Below are 26,289 nucleotides of genomic sequence, written 5' to 3'. Positions count from 1 at the left end.
TTGGGATGTCATTATGGGGTATTGTGATGTCATTATGGGGTATTGTGATGGGGTATTGTGATGTCATTATGGGGTATTGTGATGTCATTATGGGGTATTGTGATGTCATTATGGGGTATTGTGATGTCATTATGGGGTATTGTGATGTCATTATGGGGTATTGTGATGTCATTATGGGGTATTGTGTGTAGATTGATGACGATTCTTTTTTGTTTAATCCATGAGAGAATACGGCTGTTTCATACCAAAATGTGGAAAAGCGCAAAGGTTTGATAACACTGGTACATATAATACATGACTTAGGCTAGCAGGTTTTTCAGTATCATAGATTACATTACACAGTTTTTCACTCCACCCCACCCCACTCTCTCCTCCCTTCATTTTTTATCCACAACGCAGATAGCCCTTTTCCTGTCTCTATCAGTCTGGACAGTCTCAGAAAAGCCTTCCTTAATGCTTGAAGGAAGTTCAGAAACAAGGCATGCAGGGAGGGAGGGAGGGAGGGAGGGAGGGAGGGATGGGACAGAATGAGGAGAGAGGGAGGGAGAGAGAGAGAGAGAGAGGAGATGAGAGAGAGAGAGAGAGAGGATGAGAGAGAGAGAGAGGATGAGAGAGAGAGAGAGAGAGAGAGAGAGAGAGAGAGAGAGAGAGAGAGAGAGAGAGAGAGAGAGAGAGAGAGAGAGAGAGAGAGAGAGACAGACAGACAGAGACAGACAGACAGACAGACAGACAGACAGACAGACAGACAGACAGAGAGAGACAGACAGACAGACAGACAGACAGACAGACAGACAGACAGACAGACAGACAGACAGACAGACAGACAGACAGACAGACAGACAGACAGACAGACAGACAGACAGATTTGGCTGAACTCCACAGATACAGGCTCTGAAGGAGCAGATTTTTTTTTAAATATTTGTTTATTTAACTAGGCAAGTCAGTTAAGAACAAATCCTTATTTTCAATGACGGCCTACCGGGAAACAGTGGGTTAACTGCCTTGTTCAGAGGCAGAACAGCATATATTTTTTTTAAGGAAATAGCTGTAATGGGAGGAGATTATTGGCTATTGTCTAAATGGGGACGTGAAGACAGACAGGAAGTAAGAAGTGACCTTACATACACTGAGGTGAAAATGTGGGTGTGTATGTGTGTGTGCTTGTGTGTGTGTGTGTGTGTTGCGTGTGTCTTCATGGGGAGTGCGTGCTCACAGAGTTAGAGAAAGTGGCTCAAATGAGGGGTTAGAGAGAGAGAGAGACACTCAAAGTCGAGGGTTAGAGAGAGAGACACACTCAAAGTCGAGGGTTAGAGAGAGAGGGACCCTCAAAGTCGAGGGTTAGAGAGAGAGAAAGTCGAGGGTTAGAGAGAGAGAAAGTCGAGGGTTAGAGAGAGAGAAAGTCGAGGGTTAGAGAGAGGGGGACCCAGGATAGGAGAGAAACTGTTCTGTCTCTGACTGGACATGTCCGTCCCCAGAGACGCACGTCGACAGTTATATTACAGGAAGTTAGTTTCCCTGGAGGCACAGGAAGTTACAGTTCCAAAACCGCCAACAATGGGAGGAACATGCCATCTGGAACTGCCATCTGGAACATGTCATCTGGAACAGCCATCTGGATCTGCCATCTGGATCTGCCATCTGGATCTGCCATCTGGATCTGCCATCTGGATCTGCCATCTGGATCTGTCATCTGGATCTGCCATCTGGATCCGCCATCTGGAACTGCCATCTGGAACTGCCATCTGGAACTGCCATCTGGAACTGCCATCTGGAACATGCCATCTGGAACATGCCATCTGGAACATGCCATCTGGAACTGCCATCTGGAACTGCCATCTGGAACTGCCATCTGGAACTGCCATCTGGAACTGCCATCTGGAACTGCCATCTGGAACTGCCATCTGGATCTGCCATCTGGAACTGTCATCTGGATCTGCCATCTGGAACTGCCATCTGGAACTATCATCTGGAACTGCCATCTGGAACTGCCATCTGGAACTGCCATCTGGAACTGCCATCTGGAACTGCCATCTGGAACGGCCATCTGGAACATGACATCTGGAACATGCCATCTGGATCTGCCATCTGGAACTGCCATCTGGAACTGCCATCTGGAACTGCCATCTGGAACTGCCATCTGGATCTGCGTCTGGAACTATCATCTGGAACATGCCATCTGGAACTGCCATCTGGAACGGCCATCTGGAACTGCCATCTGGATCTGCGTCTGGAACTATCATCTGGAACATGCCATCTGGAACTGCCATCTGGAACGGCCATCTGGAACATGACATCTGGAACATGCCATCTGGAACATGCCATCTGGAACATGCCACCTGGAACTGCCATCTGGAACTGCCATCTGGAACTGCCATCTGTGAGAGTTTCATGTCTTCACTTTTCACCTTTTTAATGTCGACTCTTTGGAGACAATTAATTCAGATGTTTCTTTACACACGCACACGCAAACACACACAAACATCATTATGTCATTAGTAAGGGAATCATTATGTCCTGATGTCATTAGTAAGGGAATCATTATGTCATTAGTAAAGGAATCATTATGTCATTAGTAAAGGAATCATTATGTCCTGATGTCATTAGTAAAGGAATCATTATGTCATTAGTAAAGGAATCATTATGTCATTAGTAAAGGAATCATTATGTCATTAGTAAGGGAATCATTATGTCATTAGTAAGGGAATCATTATGTCATTAGTAAAGGAATCATTATGTCATTAGTAAAGGAATCATTATGTCATTAGTAAGGGAATCATTATGTCCTGATGTTATTAGTAAAGGAATCATTATGTCATTAGTAAGGGAATCATTATGTCATTAGTAAAGGAATCATTATGTCATTAGTAAGGGAATCATTATGTCCTGGTGTTATTAGTAAAGGAATCATTATGTCATTAGTAAAGGAATCATTATGTCATTAGTAAAGGAATCATTATGTCATTAGTAAAGGAATCATTATGTCATTAGTAAGGGAATCATTATGTCATTAGTAAGGGAATCATTATGTCATTAGTAAGGGAATCATTATGTCCTGATGTTATTAGTAAAGGAATCATTATGTCATTAGTAAGGGAATCATTATGTCATTAGTAAAGGAATCATTATGTCATTAGTAAGGGAATCATTATGTCATTAGTAAGGGAATCATTATGTCATTAGTAAGGGAATCATTATGTCATTAGTAAAGGAATCATTATGTCATTAGTAAAGGAATCATTATGTCCTGATGTCATTAGTAAGGGAATCATTATGTCCTGATGTCATTAGTAAGGGAATCATTATGTCATTAGTAAGGGAATCATTATGTCCTGATGTCATTAGTAAGGGAATCATTATGTCCTGATGTCATTAGTAAGGGAATCATTATGTCATTAGTAAGGGAATCATTATGTCATTAGTAAAGGAATCATTATGTCATTAGTAAAGGAATCATTATGTCATTAGTAAGGGAATCATTATGTCCTGATGTCATTAGTAAGGGAATCATTATGTCATTAGTAAGGGAATCATTATGTCCTGATGTCATTAGTAAGGGAATCATTGTCATTAGTAAAGGAATCATTATGTCCTGATGTCATTAGTAAGGGAATCATTATGTCATTAGTAAGGGAATCATTATGTCATTAGTAAAGGAATCATTATGTCATTAGTAAAGGAATCATTATGTCCTGATGTCATTAGTAAGGGAATCATTATGTCATTAGTAAGGGAATCATTATGTCATTAGTAAAGGAATCATTATGTCATTAGTAAAGGAATCATTATGTCATTAGTAAGGGAATCATTATGTCCTGATGTCATTAGTAAGGGAATCATTATGTCCTGATGTCATTAGTAAGGGAATCATTATGTCCTGATGTCATTAGTAAGGGAATCATTATGTCCTGATGTCATTAGTAAGGGAATCATTATGTCCTGATGTCATTAGTAAGGGAATCATTATGTCATGATGTCATTAGTAAGGGAATCATTATGTTATTAGTAAGGGAATCATTATGTCATTAGTAAAGGAATCATTATGTCATTAGTAAAGGAATCATTATGTCATTAGTAAAGGAATCATTATGTCATTAGTAAAGGAATCATTATGTCATTAGTAAAGGAATCATTATGTCATTAGTAAGGGAATCATTATGTCATTAGTAAAGGAATCATTATGTCATTAGTAAAGGAATCGTTATGTCATTAGTAAAGGAATCGTTATGTCATTAGTAAGGGAATCATTATGTCATTAGTAAAGGAATCATTATGTCATTAGTAAAGAAATCATTATGTCATTAGTAAAGGAATCATTATGTCATTAGTAAAGGAATCATTATGTCATTAGTAAAGGAATCATTATGTCATTAGTAAAGGAATCATTATGTCATTAGTAAGGGAATCATTATGTCCTGGTGTCATTAGTAAAGGAATCTTTATGTCCTGATGTTATTAGTAAAGGAATCATTATGTCATTAGTAAAGGAATCATTATGTCATTAGTAAAGGAATCATTATGTCATTAGTAAAGGAATCATTATGTCATTAGTAAGGGAATCATTATGTCATTAGTAAAGAAATCATTATGTCATTAGTAAAGGAATCATTATGTCATTAGTAAAGGAATCATTATGTCCTGATGTTATTAGTAAAGGAATCATTATGTCATTAGTAAGGGAATCATTATGTCATTAGTAAAGGAATCATTATGTCATTAGTAAGGGAATCATTATGTCCTGATGTCATTAGTAAAGGAATCATTATGTCATTAGTAAAGGAATCATTATGTCATTAGTAAAGGAATCATTATGTCCTGATGTTATTAGTAAAGGAATCATTATGTCCTGATGTCATTAGTAAAGGAATCATTATGTCATTAGTAAGGGAATCATTATGTCCTGATGTTATTAGTAAAGGAATCATTATGTCATTAGTAAAGGAATCATTATGTCATTAGTAAGGGAATCATTATGTCCTGATGTCATTAGTAAGGGAATCATTATGTCCTGGTGTTATTAGTAAAGAAATCATTATGTCATTAGTAAGGGAATCATTATGTTATTAGTAAAGGAATCATTATGTCATTAGTAAAGGAATCATTATGTCATTAGTAAAGGAATCGTTATGTCATTAGTAAGGGAATCATTATGTCCTGGTGTTATTAGTAAAGGAACCATTATGTCATTAGTAAGGGAATCATTATGTCATTAGTAAGGGAATCATTATGTCCTGATGTTATTAGTAAAGGAACCATTATGTCATTAGTAAGGGAATCATTATGTCATTAGTAAAGGAATCATTATGTTATTAGTAAAGGAATCATTATGTCATTAGTAAGGGAATCATTATGTCCTGATGTTATTAGTAAGGGAATCATTATGTCATTAGTAAGGGAATCATTATGTCCTGATGTTATTAGTAAAGGAACCATTATGTCATTAGTAAGGGAATCATTATGTCATTAGTAAAGGAATCATTATGTTATTAGTAAAGGAATCATTATGTCATTAGTAAGGGAATCATTATGTCCTGATGTTATTAGTAAGGGAATCATTATGTCATTAGTAAGGGAATCATTGACTACTTGATCAATGACAACTTGATCAATGACAACTTGATCAATGACAACTTGATCAATGACAACTTGATCAATGACAACTTGATCAATGACAACTTGATCAATGACTACTTGATCAATGACAACTTGATCAATGCCAAAGTCGGAGTACAAACAGCCAACAGAGCTACAGTTCTACACTGTTAGTGCGTAGATCATGTTTTAGGGGTTTGGAGTTCATTTGAATATTATAATAATTATTAAGTAATTGTGTTATTAGCACTCCCAGGTGCACAACTCTATCCATATGTATACTGTACCCCATCCTATTACTATTGGTTGCAATAATAACAATGGTTATAACTGTTTATAACACTTAGGACCCGTGTTATGACAGGTGAACAACTCCATGTCTATTATTGGTAATCCTATAGTTATAGTGTTAGTTATAACAGGTGAACAAGTCCATCATGTCTATTATTGGTAATCCTATAGTTATAGTGTTAGTTATAACACTGTTATAACAGGTGAACAAGTCCATCATGTCTATTATTGGTAATCCTATAGTTATAACACTGTTATAACAGGTGAACAACTCCATGTCTATTATTGGTAATCCTATAGTTATAGTGTTAGTTATAACAGGTGAACAAGTCCATCATGTCTATTATTGGTAATCCTATAGTTATAGTGTTAGTTATAACACTGTTATAACAGGTGAACAAGTCCATCATGTCTATTATTGGTAATCCTATAGTTATAACACTGTTATAACAGGTGAACAACTCCATGTCTATTATTGGTAATCCTATAGTTATAGTGTTAGTTATAACACTGTTATAACAGGTGAACAAGTCCATGTCTATTATTGGTAATCCTATAGTTATAGCGTTAGTTATAACAGGTGAACAACTCCATGTCTATTATTGGTAATCCTATAGTTATAACACTGTTATAACAGGTGAACAACTCCATGTCTATTATTGGTAATCCTATAGTTATAACACTGTTATAACAGGTGAACAAGTCCATGTCTATTATTGGTAATCCTATAGTTATAACACTGTTATAACAGGTGAACAAGTCCATCATGTCTATTATTGGTAATCCTATAGTTATAACACTGTTATAACAGGTGAACAAGTCCATGTCTATTATTGGTAATCCTATAGTTATAACACTGTTATAACAGGTGAACAAGTCCATCATGTCTATTATTGGTAATCCTATAGTTATAGCGTTAGTTATAACACTGTTATAACAGGTGAACAACTCCATGTCTATTATTGGTAATCCTATAGTTATAGCGTTAGTTATAACACTGTTATAACAGGTGAACAACTCCATGTCTATTATTGGTAATCCTATAGTTATAGTGTTAGTTATAACAGGTGAACAAGTCCATCATGTCTATTATTGGTAATCCTATAGTTATAGTGTTAGTTATAACACTGTTATAACAGGTGAACAAGTCCATCATGTCTATTATTGGTAATCCTATAGTTATAACACTGTTATAACAGGTGAACAACTCCATGTCTATTATTGGTAATCCTATAGTTATAGTGTTAGTTATAACACTGTTATAACAGGTGAACAAGTCCAACAGGTGAACAAGTCCATGTCTATTATTGGTAATCCTATAGTTATAGCGTTAGTTATAACAGGTGAACAACTCCATGTCTATTATTGGTAATCCTATAGTTATAACACTGTTATAACAGGTGAACAACTCCATGTCTATTATTGGTAATCCTATAGTTATAACACTGTTATAACAGGTGAACAAGTCCATGTCTATTATTGGTAATCCTATAGTTATAACACTGTTATAACAGGTGAACAAGTCCATCATGTCTATTATTGGTAATCCTATAGTTATAACACTGTTATAACAGGTGAACAAGTCCATGTCTATTATTGGTAATCCTATAGTTATAACACTGTTATAACAGGTGAACAAGTCCATCATGTCTATTATTGGTAATCCTATAGTTATAGCGTTAGTTATAACACTGTTATAACAGGTGAACAACTCCATGTCTATTATTGGTAATCCTATAGTTATAGCGTTAGTTATAACAGGTGAACAAGTCCATCATGTCTATTATTGGTAATCCTATAGTTATAGCGTTAGTTATAACACTGTTATAACAGGTGAACAAGTCCATCATGTCTATTATTGGTAATCCTATAGTTATAGCGTTAGTTATAACACTGTTATAACAGGTGAACAAGTCCATCATGTCTATTATTGGTAATCCTATAGTTATAGCGTTAGTTATAACAGTTGTACAAGTCCATCATGTCTATTATTGGTAATCCTATAGTTATAACACTGTTATAACAGGTGAACAACTCCATGTCTATTATTGGTAATCCTATAGTTATAGCGTTAGTTATAACAGGTGAACAACTCCCTCATGTCTATTATTGGTAATCCTATAGTTATAGTGTTAGTTATAACACTGTTATAACAGGTGAACAACTCCATGTCTATTATTGGTAATCCTATAGTTATAGTGTTAGTTATAACACTGTTATAACAGGTGAACAACTCCATGTCTATTATTGGTAATCCTATAGTTATAGCGTTAGTTATAACACTGTTATGACTGTGTTCTTAACGACAGGTGAACAAGTCCATCCAGGTGAACTCGCTGGACGTGCCAGACATTGATCTTATGGCCACCAACGGAGTGATTCACGTAGTAAAGAACATCCTCTACCCTGGGGGTGAGTTGTGTGTGTGTGTGTCTGTGTGTGTATGTGTGTGTGTAACCATGTATCTGTGATCTCCAGACCTGCCTGTGGGTCGCGAGTCCCTACTGGTGCTGCTGAAGAAACTCATCAAGTACATCCAGATCAAGGTAGCTGTGTGTGTGTGTGTGTGTGTGTGTGTGTTTTTTATTGTCTGGTCATATCTTCAGTCATATATATTTAACTTCTGTCTTACCTTTTACCCCCAACCTATCATTTGTTGTTGTTGTGTTTTAGTATGTCTCTGGATTCTCCTACACCAAAATCCCCCTCACCTTCATCAGTAAGTTCATCATTACTGTCTTCATCATCGTTGTCGTCGATTGTTCTGAACATCGACGTAATACCAGCTTTTCTTTGTTTTGTTTTGCAGAGAGGACAATCACCACGACAACTCACGTCCAAACGGAATCACACGTGGATTCAGGTAAACAGATGTTTATGTTTCATATAATAGAATCTCGTCAGTCCTACGGCAGCCTTGTGTGTTACTGTAGCGACCTGGCACCTTTGTCAAGGGGTTCGGATCTCATAATGGCTCAAGTGTCGGACAAGTGGTTGCTCTGATAGACAGCGGCTGATCCAGTAGTTTATCTTCCATGTGGAATATTGACCTCTGTCCCTCCCATGTGGAATATTGACCTCTGTCCCTTTCTATCTTCCATGTGGAATATTGACCTCTGTCCCTCCCATGTGGAATATTGACCTCTGTCCCTCCCATGTGGAATATTGACCTCTGTCCGTCCCATGTGGAATATTGACCTCTGTCCCTCCCATGTGGAATATTGACCTCTGTCCCTCCCATGTGGAATATTGACCTCTGTCCCTCCCATGTGGAATATTGACCTCTGTCCCTCCCATGTGGAATATTGACCTCTGTCCCTCCCATGTGGAATATTGACCTCTGTCCGTCCCATGTGGAATATTGACCTCTGTCCCTCCCAAGTGGAATATTGACCTCTGTCCCTCCCATGTGGAATATTGACCTCTGTCCCTCCCATGTGGAATATTGACCTCTGTCCCTCCCATGTGGAATATTGACCTCTGTCCCTCCCATGTGGAATATTGACCTCTGTCCCTCCCATGTGGAATATTGACCTCTGTCCCTCCCATGTGGAATATTGACCTCTGTCCCTCCCATGTGGAATATTGACCTCTGTCCCTTTCTATCTTCCATGTGGAATATTGACCTCTGTCCCTCCCATGTGGAATATTGACCTCTGTCCCTCCCATGTGGAATATTGACCTCTGTCCCTCCCATGTGGAATATTGACCTCTGTCCCTCCCATGTGGAATATTGACCTCTGTCCCTCCCATGTGGAATATTGACCTCTGTCCCTCCCATGTGGAATATTGACCTCTGTCCCTCCCATGTGGAATATTGACCTCTGTCCCTCCCATGTGGAATATTGACCTCTGTCCCTCCCATGTGGAATATTGACCTCTGTCCCTCCCATGTGGAATATTGACCTCTGTCCCTCCCATGTGGAATATTGACCTCTGTCCCTCCCATGTGGAATATTGATCTCTGTCCCTTTCTATCTTCCATGTGGAATATTGACCTCTGTCCCTTTCTATCTTCCATGTGGAATATTGACCTCTGTCCCTCCCATGTGGAATATTGACCTCTGTCCATCCCATGTGGAATATTGACCTCTGTCCATCCCATGTGGAATATTGACCTCTGTCCATCCCATGTGGAATATTGACCTCTGTCCCTCCCATGTGGAATATTGACCTCTGTCCGTCCCATGTGGAATATTGACCTCTGTCCATTTCTATCTTCCATGTGTAATGTTGACCTCCTGTTGATAATGTAGCCTCTAAGTGGTCTCTTGTTGATGAGGTAATTGGTCTCTTGTTGATGAGGTAATTGGTCTCTTGTTGATGAGGTAATTGAGCTGTCACTGTATCGTAAGTAGAGTCCATGCCAGTATCTGTCCTTTTGGGTCTGAGCCCAATCCAACGTGAGCCTGGCTCGCTGTATTAGGAAGCAGCAATGTGTGGATAACTAGTTTGGTGTAGGCTATTTAGGAAGTAAGAGGGATCGCCTGCCTCCCGTTAAAGGGGCAATCTGCAATTGCTGCATACATTTTTGGAATAGTCAAATAATGGTATACAGTATGCCCATTGATTCTTGAAGAATATAACTTAGAAATGCTTCATGAGCTTAGTTCAACTGTCGTATCCCATCAGAACCCAAAGTATAATCTTGATTAACTCCAGATGGTTCCAAGTACTTATTTCAAATGTAACTCAGAGAACTCTAGCTGTGGTTTTCTATCTGTTTGAGAGCTGTTCAGACAGCTGAGGTTTGTAGAGGTCTATGTATCTGAAAGGTGTGTTCTGATTCCAGCTATCTCTGTGGGTTGTCCATCTCTTTATTGTGTTCTGATATCTCTGTGGGTTGTCCATCTCTTTATTGTGTTCTAATTCCAGATATCTCTGTGGGTTGTCCTTCCCTTTATTGTGTTCGGATATCTCTGTGGGTTGTCCATCTCTTTATTGTGTTCGGATATCTCTGTGGGTTGTCCATCTCTTTATTGTGTTCTGATATCTCTGTGGGTTGTCCATCTCTTTATTGTGTTCTAATTCCAGATATCTCTGTGGGTTGTCCTTCCCTTTATTGTGTTCGGATATCTCTGTGGGTTGTCCATCTCTTTATTGTGTTCGGATATCTCTGTGGGTTGTCCATCGCTTTATTGTGTTCGGATATCTCTGTGGGTTGTCCATCTCTGTATTGTGTTCGGATATCTCTTTGGGTTGTCCATCTCTTGATTGTGTTCGGATATCTCTGTGGGTTGTCCATCTCTTTATTGTGTTCTAATTCCAGATATCTCTGTGGGTTGTCCATCTCATTTACATTTACATTTAAGTCATTTAGCAGACGCTCTTATCCAGAGCGACTTACAAATTGGTGCATTCACCTTATGACATCCAGTGGAACAGTAGTGCATCTAAGTCTTTTAAGGGGGGTGAGAGGGATTACTTTATCCTATCCTAGGTATTCCTTAAAGAGGTGGGATTTCAGGTGTCTCCGGAAGGTGGTGATTGACTCCGCTGTCCTGGCGTCGTGAGGGAGTTTGTTCCACCATTGGGGGGCCAGAGCAGCGAACAGTTTTGACTGGGCTGAGCGGGAACTGTACTTCCTCAGTGGTAGGGAGGCGAGCAGGCCAGAGGTGGATGAACGCAGTGCCCTTGTTTGGGTGTAGGGCCTGATCAGAGCCTGGAGGTACTGAGGTGCCGTTCCCCTCACAGCTCCGTAGGCAAGCACCATGGTCTTTTAGCGGATGCGAGCTTCAACTGGAAGCCAGTGGAGAGAGCGGAGGAGCGGGGTGACGTGAGAGAACTTGGGAAGGTTTAACACCAGACGGGCTGCGGCGTTCTGGATGAGTTGTAGGGGTTTAATGGCACAGGCAGGGAGCCCAGCCAACAGCGAGTTGCAGTAATCAAGACGGGAGATGACGAGTGCCTGGATTAGGACCTGCGCCGCTTCCTGTGTGAGGCAGGGTCATACTCTGCGGATGTTGTAGAGCATGAACCTACAGGAACGGGCCACCGCCTTGATGTTAGTTGAGAACGACAGGGTGTTGTCCAGGATCACGCCAAGGTTCTTAGCGCTCTGGGAGGAGGACACAATGGAGTTGTCAACCGTGATGGCGAGATCATGGAACGGGCAGTCCTTCCCCGGGAGGAAGAGCAGCTCCGTCTTGCCGAGGTTCAGCTTGAGGTGGTGATCCGTCATCCACACTGATATGTCTGCCAGACATGCAGAGATGCGATTCGCCACCTGATCATCAGAAGGGGGAAAGGAGAAGATTAATTGTGTGTCGTCTGCATAGCAATGATAGGAGAGACCATGTGAGGTTATGACAGAGCCAAGTGACTTGGTGTATAGCGAGAATAGGAGAGGGCCTAGAACAGAGCCCTGGGGACACCAGTGGTGAGAGCACGTGGTGTGGAGACGGATTCTCGCCACGCCACCTGGTAGGAGCAACCTGTCAGGTAGGACGCAATCCAAGCGTGGGCCGCGCCGGAGATGCCCAACTCGGAGAGGGTGGAGAGGAGGATCTGATGGTTCACAGTATCGAAGGCAGCCGATAGGTCTAGAAGGATGAGAGCAGAGGAGAGAGAGTTAGCTTTAGCAGTGCGGAGCGCCTCCGTGATACAGAGAAGAGCAGTCTCAGTTGAATGACTAGTCTTGAAACCTGACTGATTTGGATCAAGAAGGTCATTCTGAGAGAGATAGCGGGAGAGCTGGCCAAGGACGGCACGTTCAAGAGTTTTGGAGAGAAAAGAAAGAAGGGATACTGGTCTGTAGTTGTTGACATCTGAGGGATCGAGTGTAGGTTTTTTCAGAAGGGGTGCAACTCTCGCTCTCTTGAAGACGGAAGGGACGTAGCCAGCGGTCAGGGATGAGTTGATGAGCGAGGTGAGGTAAGGGAGAAGGTCTCCGGAAATGGTCTGGAGAAGAGAGGAGGGGATAGGGTCAAGCGGGCAGGTTGTTGGGCGGCCGGCCGTCACAAGACGCGAGATTTCATCTGGAGAGAGGGGGGAGAAAGAGGTCAGAGCACAGGGTAGGGCAGTGTGAGCAGAACCAGCGGTGTCGTTTGACTTAGCAAACGAGGATCGGATGTCGTCGACCTTCTTTTCAAAATGGTTGACAAAGTAATCTGCAGAGAGGGAGAAGGGGGGGGAGGGGGAGGAGGATTCAGGAGGGAGGAGAAGGTTGCAAAGAGCTTCCTAGGGTTAGAGGCAGATGCTTGGAATTTAGAGTGGTAGAAAGTGGCTTTAGCAGCAGAGAGAGAAGAGGAAAATGTAGAGAGGAGGGAGTGAAAGGATGTCAGGTCCGCAGGGAGGCGAGTTTTCCTCCATTTCCGCTCGGCTGCCCGGAGCCCTGTTCTGTGAGCTCGCAATGAGTCGTTGAGCCACGGAGCGGGAGGGGAGGACCGAGCCGGCCTGGAGGACAGGGGACATAGAGAGTCAAAGGATGCAGAAAGGGAGGAGAGGAGGGTTGAGGAGGCAGAATCAGGAGATAGGTTGGAGAAGGTTTGAGCAGAGGGAAGAGATGATAGGATGGAAGAGGAGAGAGTAGCGGGGGAGAGAGAGCGAAGGTTGGGACGGCGCGATACCATCCGAGTAGGGGCAGTGTGGGAAGTGTTGGATGAGAGCGAGAGGGAGAAGGATACAAGGTAGTGGTCGGAGACTTGGAGGGAGTTGCAATGAGGTTAGTGGAAGAACAGCATCTAGTAAAGATGAGGTCGAGCGTATTTCCTGCCTTGTGAGAAGGGGGGGAAGGTGAGAGGGTGAGGTCAAAAGAGGAGAGGAGTGGAAAGAAGGAGGCAGAGAGGAATGAGTCAAAGGTAGACGTGGGGAGGTTAAAGTCGCCCAGAACTGTGAGAGGTGAGCCGTCCTCAGGAAAGGAGCTTATCAAGGCATCAAGCTCATTGATGAACTCTCCGAGGGAACCTGGAGGGCGATAAATGATAAGGATGTTAAGCTTGAAATGGCTGGTAACTGTGACAGCATGGAATTCAAAGGAGGCGATAGACAGATGGGTAAGGGGAGAAAGAGAGAATGACCACTTGGGAGAGATGAGGATCCCGGTGCCACCACCCCGCTGACCAGAAGCTCTCGGGGTGTGCGAGAACACGTGGGCAGACAAAGAGAGAGCAGTAGGAGTAGCAGTGTTGTCTGTGGTGATCCATGTTTCCGTCAGTGCCAAGAAGTCGAGGGACTGGAGGGGGGCATAGGCTGAGATGAACTCTGCCTTGTTGGCCGCAGATCGGCAGTTCCAGAGGCTACCGGAGACCTGGAACTCCACGTGGGTCGTGCGCGCTGGGACCACCAGATTAGGGTGGCCGCGGCCACGCGGTGTGGAGCGTTTGTATGGTCTGTGCAGAGAGGAGAGAACAGGGATAGACAGACACATAGTTGACAGGCTACACAAGAGGCTACGCTAATGCAAAGGAGATTGGAATGACAAGTGGACTACACGTCTCGAGTGTTCAGAAAGTTAAGCTTACGTAGCAAGAATCTTATTGACTAAAATGATTAAGATGATACAGTACTGCTGAAGTAGGCTAGCTGGCAGAGGCTGCGTTGTTGACTATGTAGGCTAGCTGGCAGTGTCTGCGTTGTTGACACTACACTAATCTCTTTATTGTGTTCTAATTCCAGCTATCTCTGTGGGTTTTCCTTCTCTTTATTGTGTTCGGATATCTCTGTGGGTTGTCCGTCTCTTTATTGTGTTCTAATTCCAGATATCTCTGTGGGTTGTCCGTCTCTATTGTGTTCGGATATCTCTGTGGGTTGTCCATCTCTTTATTGGGTTCGGATATCTCTGTGGGTTGTCCATCTCTTTATTGTGTTCTAATTCCAGCTATCTCTGTGGGTTGTCCATCTCTTTATTGTGTTCTAATTCCAGCTATCTCTGTGGGTTTTCCTTCTCTTTATTGTGTTCTAATATCTCTGTGGGTTGTCCATCTCTTTATTGTGTTCTAATTCCAGCTTTCTCTGTGGGTTGATCTGATCTCAGATCTGTCAGCCTTCAGCTGTTGAAGGCTCTAATAGAAACTGACTTATGCCGCAGCACTGAATATCGTCAGGGATATATAATAGTGCCTCTTCACACCAGAAATGCGATAGTCCATAGCTGATTGAATTCTAGTTTTAGTAACAATGAGGGGTTCACGGGGTTTTGGAAGGGATAAGATATAAGGCTTCTAATGGGTTCACATGGGTAGCAGTGGGTTCTCACTCATTCCGTTCTTTATCAACCTTTTGTATTGATAAATGGTTGGTTTTTAATCAATACATTTCTCACATTTCCAATGTATCTTTGCTGGGGTTATAGACCCTTCAGATGCTGAGGATTTAATCCATCTTTCTTCCTCTCCAGTGCCTGAAATCACCAAGGTGACCAGAGTGATCGAAGGAGAGCCGACCCTCACCAAGGTTACGAGACGCATCGAGGGAGTACCGTCCGTCACCAAGGTTACGAGACGCATCGAGGGAGTACCATCCGTCACCAAGGTTACCAGGGTCATCGAGGGCAAACCCGCTATCACCAAGGTTACCAGGATCATCGAGGGCGAACCCGCTATCACCAAGGTTACCAGAGTTGTCGACGGCGAACCCACAATCACCAAGGTTACAAGAGTTGTCGAGGGCAAACCCGCTATCACCAAGGTTACAAGAGTTGTCAAGGGTGAGCCTGCCTTCAACAAGGTTACCAGGGTCATCGAGGGAGAACCAAGCATTACCAAGGTTACCAGGGTCATCGAAGGAGAACCAAGCATTACCAAGGTTACCAGGGTCATCGAAGGAGTGCCTTCCATCACAAAGGTCACCAGAGTTATTGAGAGTAAGTTCCCATGTTTCCAAAATGTTGGATCTGGAACATTGGCTCACAGGAAGGCCGTGGCTAAGGCTTGGGTTGGTCAATTTGTGGGTTAGGATAGCATTTGAAAGATTTGCTTGAGAAGCAAACGAAAGTTTGGGACTCACAGCTCTTTGACGTCACATTGAGGATAGTTGAATGTAAATATTACATTGACCTGCTGCCGGGTTGAGTTAGATTACAGTGGGAGACGTCAATAACTCCTCTCTATCCTCTCACACAGCTCCCCGTGGTTCCTCCGATGGAAGGCTGAAGACTGAAGGAGACATCAATAACTCCTCTCTATCCTCTCACACAGCTCCCCGTGGTTCCTCCGATGGAAGGCTGAAGACCTCCTCTCTATCCTCTCACACAGCTCCCCGTGGTTCCTCCGATGGAAGGCTGAAGACCGAAGGAGACATAAATAACTCCTCTCTATCCTCTCACACAGCTCCCCGTGGTTCCTCCGATGGAAGGCTGAAGACCGAAGGAGACATAAATAACTCCTCTCTATCCTCTCACACAGCTCCCCGTGGTTCCTCCGATGGAAGGCTGAAGACTGAAGGAGACATCAATAACTCCTCTCTATCCTCTCACACAGCTCCCCGTGGTTCCTCCGATGGAAGGCTGAAGACCGAAGGAGACATCAATAACTCCTCTCTATCCTCTCACACAGCTCCCCGTGGTTCCTCCGATGGAAGGCTGAAGACTGAAGGAGACATAAATAATTCCTCTCTATCCTCTCACACAGCTCCCCGTGGTTCCTCCGATGGAAGGCTGAATACTGAAGGAGACATCAACCAGATGCTTGAGGAAGGTCAGTAAAGATTTGCTACTTTAATACTTCAGATGTAGTACTTCAAGAAATAATCCATAGTGTTATATCTATTTATATCAAATGTATACAGATGCTGTTTCTTAATTTGATCATCCTGCGGTGCGAAGGTGGTGTATTGGAGATTTAAAAACACTTCTAACGTTTGTAATTTCCACTTTAATATTTCAGACATGATTTACCGTTAAAAAGAAATGTCCGGGAATTATTATCCACATAACGATTTATATTTCCTGTTCCTGCACCTTTATTTTCCTGCTGTAGCAAACTGGCTCAAATTAAGATATGGCATCTGTATCAATATATGGACGTCTTTAAACAATATAAGGTATAGACGTCAATGTACATTAACAATCTATAGACGTCAATATAGGTTAAGACGAAGAGGAGGAAAACCCTTACACTACAGACGTCAATGTATGTTGACATTTTATAGACCTCAACGTTATGTTAACATTCTATAGACCTCAACGTTATGTTAACATTCTATAGACCTCAACGTTATGTTAACATTCTATAGACATCAATGTATGTTAACATTCTATAGACATCAACGTTATGTTAACATTCTATAGACCTCAACGTTATGTTAACATTCTATAGACATCAATGTATGTTAACATTCTATAGACATCAACGTTATGTTAACATTCTATAGACATCAACGTTATGTTAACATTCTATAGACATCAACGTTATGTTAACATTCTATAGACATCAACGTTATGTTAACATTCTATAGACATCAACGTTATGTTAACATTCTATAGACCTCAACGTTATGTTAACATTCTATAGACATCAACGTTATGTTAACATTCTATAGACCTCAACGTTATGTTAACATTCTATAGACATCAATGTATGTTAACATTCTATAGACATCAACGTTATGTTAACATTCTATAGACATCAACGTTATGTTAACATTCTATAGACATCAACGTTATGTTAACATTCTATAGACATCAACGTTATGTTAACATTCTATAGACATCAATGTATGTTAACATTCTATAGACATCAACGTTATGTTAACATTCTATAGACCTCAACGTTATGTTAACATTCTATAGACATCAATGTATGTTAACATTCTATAGACATCAACGTTATGTTAACATTCTATAGACATCAACGTTATGTTAACATTCTATAGACCTCAACGTTATGTTAACATTCTATAGACATCAACGTTATGTTAACATTCTATAGACCTCAACGTTATGTTAACATTCTATAGACATCAATGTATGTTAACATTCTATAGACATCAACGTTATGTTAACATTCTATAGACATCAACGTTATGTTAACATTCTATAGACATCAACGTTATGTTAACATTCTATAGACATCAACGTTATGTTAACATTCTATAGACATCAACGTTATGTTAACATTCTATAGACCTCAACGTTATGTTAACATTCTATAGACCTCAACGTTATGTTAACATTCTATAGACATCAACGTTATGTTAACATTCTATAGACATCAACGTTATGTTAACATTCTATAGACATCAACGTTATGTTAACATTCTATAGACCTCAACGTTATGTTAACATTCTATAGACCTCAACGTTATGTTAACATTCTATAGACCTCAACGTTATGTTAACATTCTATAGACATCAACGTTATGTTAACATTCTATAGACCTCAACGTTATGTTAACATTCTATAGACATCAACGTTATGTTAACATTCTATAGACCTCAACGTTATGTTAACATTCTATAGACCTCAACGTTATGTTAACATTCTATAGACCTCAACGTTATGTTAACATTCTATAGACCTCAACGTTATGTTAACATTCTATAGACATCAACGTTATGTTAACATTCTATAGACATCAACGTTATGTTAACATTCTATAGACATCAATGTATGTTGACATTTTATAGACCTCAACATTATGTTAACATTCTATAGACATCAACGTTATGTTAACATTCTATAGACATCAATGTATGTTGACATTCTATAGACATCAACGTTATGTTAACATTCTATAGACATCAACGTTATGTTAACATTCTATAGACATCAATGTATGTTAACATTCTATAGACATCAACGTTATGTTAACATTCTATAGACATCAATGTATGTTGACATTCTATAGACATCAACGTTATGTTAACATTCTATAGACATCAACGTTATGTTAACATTCTATAGACATCAACATTATGTTAACATTCTATAGACATCAATGTATGTTGACATTCTATAGACATCAACGTTATGTTAACATTCTATAGACATCAACGTTATGTTAACATTCTATAGACATCAACGTTATGTTAACATTCTATAGACATCAATGTATGTTGACATTTTATAGACCTCAACGTTATGTTGACATTCTATAGACATCAACGTTATGTTGACATTCTATAGACATCAACGTTATGTTAACATTCTATAGACATCAACGTTATGTTAACATTCTATAGACATCAACGTTATGTTAACGTTCTATAGACATCAACGTTATGTTAACATTCTATAGACATCAATGTATGTTAACATTCTATAGACATCAACGTTATGTTAACATTCTATAGACATCAACGTTATGTTAACATTCTATAGACATCAACGTTATGTTAACATTCTATAGACATCAACGTTATGTTAACATTCTATAGACATCAATGTTATGTTAACATTCCCCAGACGTCAATTTATGGTAACAATATAATGATATATTCTCATCATGTCCCTCATTTCCTCAGGGATATATATATATATATATATATAGTTGAATAATATTTAATGCAAAGCCTTTGCATGTTTGCCAATGGAAAAAAGGCATCTACTCCTAATATTGGCCATATAGCTTTGTAACATGTTGATCAGTTGTTGATGGAGCTGTACATACATGCACGTAGCCTAGTCATGTTGTATGTGACACGTTGGTGTAATCCATCACGTATGTGCTACGTTACGCTGAAAGCCTGAGATCTGTTGGTGAAGCCTCTTCTGTTCCCAAATACCAATGTTGGACTACTTTCAATCCATCAACAATGTGTTTCGTGTTTTCTTGTAACTACTTTAAGAATTGGCAGGTGCAGTGTATTGAGATACTGTCCGTCTGATATCTCTTAAAGAGACCTCCGCAGGGGAGCAGACATCAACTAGTGGGTTTTAGAGACCGAAATGGACCGTTTTCTATATATCCACCATCTCTTAAACAGACCTCCGCAGGGGAGCAGACATCAACTAGTGGGTTTTATAAGCAGACCGAAACGGACCGTTTTCTATATATCCACCATCTTTGATCAAGAGCTTGATAATTAGTTGACAAGTTGAATCAGGTGTATTAGTTCTGGAATATTTGAAATACATGGAACGTCTGGGGGTTTTATAACCTCTGGTCTAGCACAGGCAACTACAGGATCTGTGAAGACTTTGCCATGTTTAGGTCCAATGATTAGACGTGTCCAAGATTGAGAAGTTTCTGGAGAGTGAGGTTCATGTTCTCCAGGAGGAGGAGATCAAGAACCTCGCAGAGGGTTTTTGGGGGGAAAGGAATGATTTGTGATTTCGTGAAGCCTGTGCTGGTTGAAAAATCTGTTGTGTGGCGAGGTCCTCAGACAAGGTCGAGGGTACAGGACCAGGGTCGATGGTACAGGACCAGGGTCGATGGTATAGGACCAGGGTCGAGGGTATAGGACCAGGGTCGAGGGTATAGGACCAGGGTCGAGGGTATAGGACCAGGGTCGAGGGTATAGGACCAGGGTCGAGGATATAGGACCAGAACTAGGGAGCTGTGTTCTACAGTTTGAAACCGTATCTGTGGATCCATGCATCCGCCATTTTGTGTCTAACAGCTCCAGTTTCCTCCCACAGGCCCGGAATTCTCTAAGATCACCACCATCCACGGCAACCCGGAAATGATCGACCAAGAGTCAGAGAGGATCACCAAACTAATCCAAGGTCAGAACCTACAATCTTTCAAGTTGAAGTCCTAATCAAGATTTTCAGACCTGAAGACAAGTTGTCTCTGTTAAGCACCTTCCCCTAATTTCAACAACACACAAGCATGTAAACGTTAGGAAGGATATCCTCCCTGCAGAGCGTTGCTAATGGCTTTTGCTTCAGAAATATGCATATTTGTAACGCAGAAAGGTGTCAGGAAAAGCCATTTTACAAAGTGTCTTGCGATCTTGCATTGGGTACTTGCATAAGGATCTACAATCATAAGGGATAGATTGTGTGTTAGGCTGCATGTTCCATTTGAGTGATGTTTTGTTATCTCTCTCTCTCTCTCTCTCTACAGGTGGAGGTGGTATAGGGGCCCCTGCCAAAAGAGCTCCTGGTAACTACAGAGACATGACAAGACACACACACATACACACACCACACATCAGTGAAATTACAACTCATTCGGCAACAGGTTCGTCAACAGCCCTACTTAACACTGATGATCAAAACAACAAATGATTGTTGTCAGCACTGTAAGACACTATGCAGACAGTCACCAAGTCACCAAGTCACCAAGTCACCAAGTCAACAAGTCAACAAGTCACCAAGTCACCAAGTCAACAATATGCAGACAGTCAACAAGTCAACAATATGCAGACAGTCACCAAGTCAACACTATGCAGACAGTCACCAAGTCAACAATATGCAGACAGTCACCAAGTCACCAAGTCACCAACTCAACAATATGCAGACAGTCAACAAGTCAACAATATGCAGACAGTCACCAAGTCAACACTATGCAGACAGTCACCAAGTCACCAAGTCAACAATATGCAGACAGTCACCAAGTCAACACTATGCAGACAGTCACCAAGTCAACACTATGCAGACAGTCACCAAGTCAACAAGTCACCAAGTCACCAAGTCACCAAGTCAACAATATGCAGACAGTCACCAAGTCAACAATATGCAGACAGTCACCAAGTCAACAATATGCAGACAGTCACCAAGTCAACACTATGCAGACAGTCACCAAGTCACCAAGTCAACAATATGCAGACAGTCACCAACTCAACAATATGCAGACAGTCACCAAGTCAACAATATGCAGACAGTCACCAAGTCAACACTATGCAGACAGTCACCAAGTCACCAAGTCAACAATATGCAGACAGTCACCAAGTCACCAAGTCAACAATATGCAGACAGTCACCAAGTCAACACTATGCAGACAGTCACCAAGTCAACAATATGCAGACAGTCACCAAGTCAACAAGTCACCAAGTCACCAACTCAACAATATGCAGACAGTCACCAAGTCAACAATATGCAGACAGTCACCAAGTCACCAAGTCAACAATATGCAGACAGTCACCAAGTCACCAAGTCAACAATATGCAGACAGTCACCAAGTCAACACTATGCAGACAGTCACCAAGTCAACAATATGCAGACAGTCACCAAGTCAACACTATGCAGACAGTCACCAAGTCAACAATATGCAGACAGTCACCAAGTCACCAAGTCAACAGACAGTATGCAGACAGTCACCAAGTCAACACTATGCAGACAGTCACCAAGTCACCAAGTCAACAATATGCAGACAGTCACCAAGTCAACACTATGCAGACAGTCACCAAGTCAACACTATGCAGACAGTCACCAAGTCAACAAGTCACCAAGTCACCAAGTCACCAAGTCAACAATATGCAGACAGTCACCAAGTCAACAATATGCAGACAGTCACCAAGTCAACAATATGCAGACAGTCACCAAGTCAACACTATGCAGACAGTCACCAAGTCACCAAGTCAACAATATGCAGACAGTCACCAACTCAACAATATGCAGACAGTCACCAAGTCAACAATATGCAGACAGTCACCAAGTCAACACTATGCAGACAGTCACCAAGTCACCAAGTCAACAATATGCAGACAGTCACCAAGTCACCAAGTCAACAATATGCAGACAGTCACCAAGTCAACACTATGCAGACAGTCACCAAGTCAACAATATGCAGACAGTCACCAAGTCAACAAGTCACCAAGTCACCAACTCAACAATATGCAGACAGTCACCAAGTCAACAATATGCAGACAGTCACCAAGTCACCAAGTCAACAATATGCAGACAGTCACCAAGTCACCAAGTCAACAATATGCAGACAGTCACCAAGTCAACACTATGCAGACAGTCACCAAGTCAACAATATGCAGACAGTCACCAAGTCAACACTATGCAGACAGTCACCAAGTCAACACTATGCAGACAGTCACCAAGTCAACACTATGCAGACAGTCACCAACTCAACAATATGCAGACAGTCACCAAGTCAACAATATGCAGACAGTCACCAACTCAACAATATGCAGACAGTCACCAAGTCAACAATATGCAGACAGTCACCAAGTCACCAATATGCAGACAGTCACCAAGTCACCAATATGCAGACAGTCACCAAGTCACCAACTCAACAATATGCAGACAGTCACCAAGTCACCAATATGCAGACAGTCACCAAGTCAACAATATGCAGACAGTCACCAAGTCAACACTATGCAGACCGTCACCAAGTCAACAATATGCAGACAGTCACCAAGTCAACAATATGCAGACAGTCACCAAGTCAACAATATGCAGACAGTCACCAAGTCAACAATATGCAGACAGTCACCAAGTCAACACTATGCAGACAGTCACCAAGTCAACAATATGCAGACAGTCACCAAGTCAACAATATGCAGACAGTCACCAAGTCAACAATATGCAGACAGTCACCAAGTCACCAACTCAACAATATGCAGACAGTCACCAAGTCACCAACTCAACAATATGCAGACAGTCACTAACTCAACAATATGCAGACAGTCACCAACTCAACAATATGCAGACAGTCCCTAAGTCTACCGATCAAATATCTGTTATCGTTGGAAAACCCTAACCTGTGATTCATACTGGTGGTCTCTACCTCTCTGTCTCTGTCTCTGTTTCTCTCTTTTGTCTCTCTTTCCATTTATTTTTCTGTTATACTCTTATTTTTCCTTTCCATCTCTTCTTCCTGTTCCGTGACTTTTCTTTTGTCCATCTCTTTCTCTACAGTTGGTGTAAGGAGGAGGAAGGTAAGGCTGGTTAGACGCCACAACAACCAAAAGTCACATCCAGCCAAGACCAGTCCATACCAGTCCAGGCCTGCCCAGTCCATATCAGTCCAGCCCTGACCAGTCCATATCAGTCCAGTCCTGACCCGCCCAGACCAGTAAAGACCAGTCCAAACCAGTAAAACCAAACGAGTAAAGACCAGTCCAGACCAATCCAGACAAGACCAGACCAGTAAAGACCAGTCCAGACCAGTAAAGACCAGTCCAAATCAAATCAAATCAAATGTATTTATAGAGCCATTCGTACATCAGCTGATATCTCAAAGTGCTGTACAGAAACCCAGCCTAAAACCCCAAACAGCAAGCAATGCAGGTGTAGAAGCACGGTGGCTAGGAAAAACTCCCTAGAAAGGCCAAAACCTAGGAAGAAACCTAGAGAGGAACCAGGCTATGTGGGGTCCCGACCAGTAAAGACCAGTAAAGACCAGTCCAGACCAGTCCAGACCAGTAAAGACCAGTAAAGACCAGTCCAGACCAGTAAAAATCAGTCCAGACCAGTAAAAACCGGTAATGACCAGTCTAGAGCAAACTAGCCCTGCAGGGATATCTTTACAGATCACCATAGAGACACTGCAAGGAGCTCGCCAAGGTATATAGCAACACAAAAACACTTTCTAAGTTCCCATGATGGGAAACAAAAGGAAGAACCCATGTGGAACATCTATACCAATCAAGTAATCACCCTGGGGAGCAAAAGAGGTTGAAAAGGTGTTGGAAATACGCATTTTTTGGGGGGTTGAAAAGACGTTGGAAATACATCGTTTCAACCAACAATGAAATCAACCTAGAGTGAATCAACTGGGCCAATGGTGTCGGACATGATGTTTTAACAACGCTAAGAGAATCAGTTATCCTACACGTAATGTTTGTGCTGTATGCCAAGAAAGGAACTTTTATGAACTTTTGCTTTGGTATGGATTAGGTAGAACATTGGAAATAATAATTGTATGGCGGAAAAGAATAAACGTTTTTTTTTTTTTGTTAATCACACGGTTTAATAGGGTGAAGACATTTTGTACGTTTTTTAATGGATGCATCTCGACCAATAGAAATGAAGCACTCTGTCTTATAGTTGCTTCTTGACCAATAAGACTTAAGCATTCTGTTTTATGGATGCATCTCGACCAATAGAAATTAAGCACTCTGTCTTATAGTTGCTTCTTGACCAATAAGACTTCTGTTTTATGGATGCATCTCAACCAATAGAAATTAAGCAATACTTTTTATCCTTTAAAGATGCTGTAGTTATCGAAACTTGACAACCTACCAGGTTTCTTTAGTTTTACTTAGTTTTTAGTTTTTCCTGTTTCGATTACTGTTTTCTGATTCATTTGTTGGGGTTTGTTATTGAGACTGTTGATGTTCAGTTGTACAATAAGACCTACCCAACATAGACCTACCCAACATAGACCTACCCAACATAGACCTACCCAACATAGACCTACCTACCCAACATAGACCTACCCAACATAGACCTACCTACCCCTAAACATAGACCTACCCAACATAGACCTACCCAACATAGACCTACCCAACATAGACCTACCCAACATAGACCTACCCAACATAGACCTACCCAACATGTATTGGAAATAAATGTTCAATAAATGTTTTTTTTTATCATGTCTGGTCATATTTGTATTGTATTCCATCTTTATTTTAGCAGTGATTCCTGTTGTTACTGAGGTGTCTTTTACAGAGGAACCCTGCACTACAAGCCCAGCAGCAATTACACAAAGTCCATTACACAAAGACCATTACACAAAGACCATTACACAAAGACCATTACACAAAGACCATTACATAAAGTCCATTAGACAAAGACCATTACACAAAGACCATTACACAAAGACCATTACACAAAGACCATTACACAAAGACCATTACACAAAGACCATTACACAAAGACCATTACATAAAGTCCATTAGACAAAGACCATTACATAAAGTCCATTAGACAAAGACCATTACACAAAGACCATTACACAAAGACCATTACACAAAGACCATTACACAAAGACCATTACACAAAGTCCATTACACAAAGTGTAATAATGATTGGAAGACATAATCAGAATACATGATTAGAATACATGATTAGAATACATGATTAGAATACATGATTAGAATACATAATTAGCATACATGATTAGAATACATGATTAGAATACATAATTAGCATACATGATTAGAATACATGATTAGAATACATGATTAGAATACATGATTAGCATACATGATTAGAATACATGATTAGAATACATAATTAGCATACATGATTAGAATACATGATTAGAATACATAATTAGCATACATGATTAGAATACATGGTCAGAATACATCATCAGAATACATCATCAGAATACATCATCAGAATACATCATCAGAATACATCATCAGAATACATGGTCAGAATACATAACCAGATTATATGAATACATCATCAGAACTCCAGAATACATGGTCATTAACCAGATTATAGAAGCACAAGAGCATTAAGCAGAAGCACAACGTTGCATTAACATCTGCTAACCATGTGTATGTGACCAATAACATCTGCTAACCATGTGACCATTAACATCTGCTAACCATGTGTATGTGACCAATAACATCTGCTAACCATGTGTATGTGACCAATAACATCTGCTAACCAT

At 40.9% G+C, this 26,289-nt stretch overlaps 1 protein-coding gene across 2 annotated transcripts in view; it reads left to right on the top strand.

The window, feature by feature from the left end:
• The window catches only part of LOC115126482 (periostin-like), an 80,773-nt gene extending 55,515 nt beyond the window's left edge, over positions 1–25,258 (top strand). For both annotated transcript variants that reach the window (XM_065024009.1, XM_065024010.1), the window contains 9 exons: positions 8,190–8,292; positions 8,359–8,426; positions 8,554–8,599; positions 8,690–8,743; positions 15,218–15,682; positions 16,449–16,514; positions 20,400–20,486; positions 20,830–20,868; positions 23,577–25,258. In XM_065024009.1, coding sequence (XP_064880081.1) covers positions 8,190–8,292; positions 8,359–8,426; positions 8,554–8,599; positions 8,690–8,743; positions 15,218–15,682; positions 16,449–16,514; positions 20,400–20,486; positions 20,830–20,868; positions 23,577–23,695 — 1,047 coding nt within the window. In that variant the 3' untranslated portion in view covers positions 23,696–25,258. The remainder of the gene's footprint in view (positions 1–8,189; positions 8,293–8,358; positions 8,427–8,553; positions 8,600–8,689; positions 8,744–15,217; positions 15,683–16,448; positions 16,515–20,399; positions 20,487–20,829; positions 20,869–23,576) is intronic.
• The last annotated feature ends 1,031 nt before the right edge of the window (positions 25,259–26,289 follow it).

Source organism: Oncorhynchus nerka, linkage group LG10 (assembly GCF_034236695.1).
Source record: "Oncorhynchus nerka isolate Pitt River linkage group LG10, Oner_Uvic_2.0, whole genome shotgun sequence".
NCBI classification, from domain to species: Eukaryota; Metazoa; Chordata; class Actinopteri; order Salmoniformes; family Salmonidae; genus Oncorhynchus; species Oncorhynchus nerka.
Note: the sequence above shows the minus strand (reverse complement) of the source record. Positions and strands in the feature narration are given on the sequence as shown.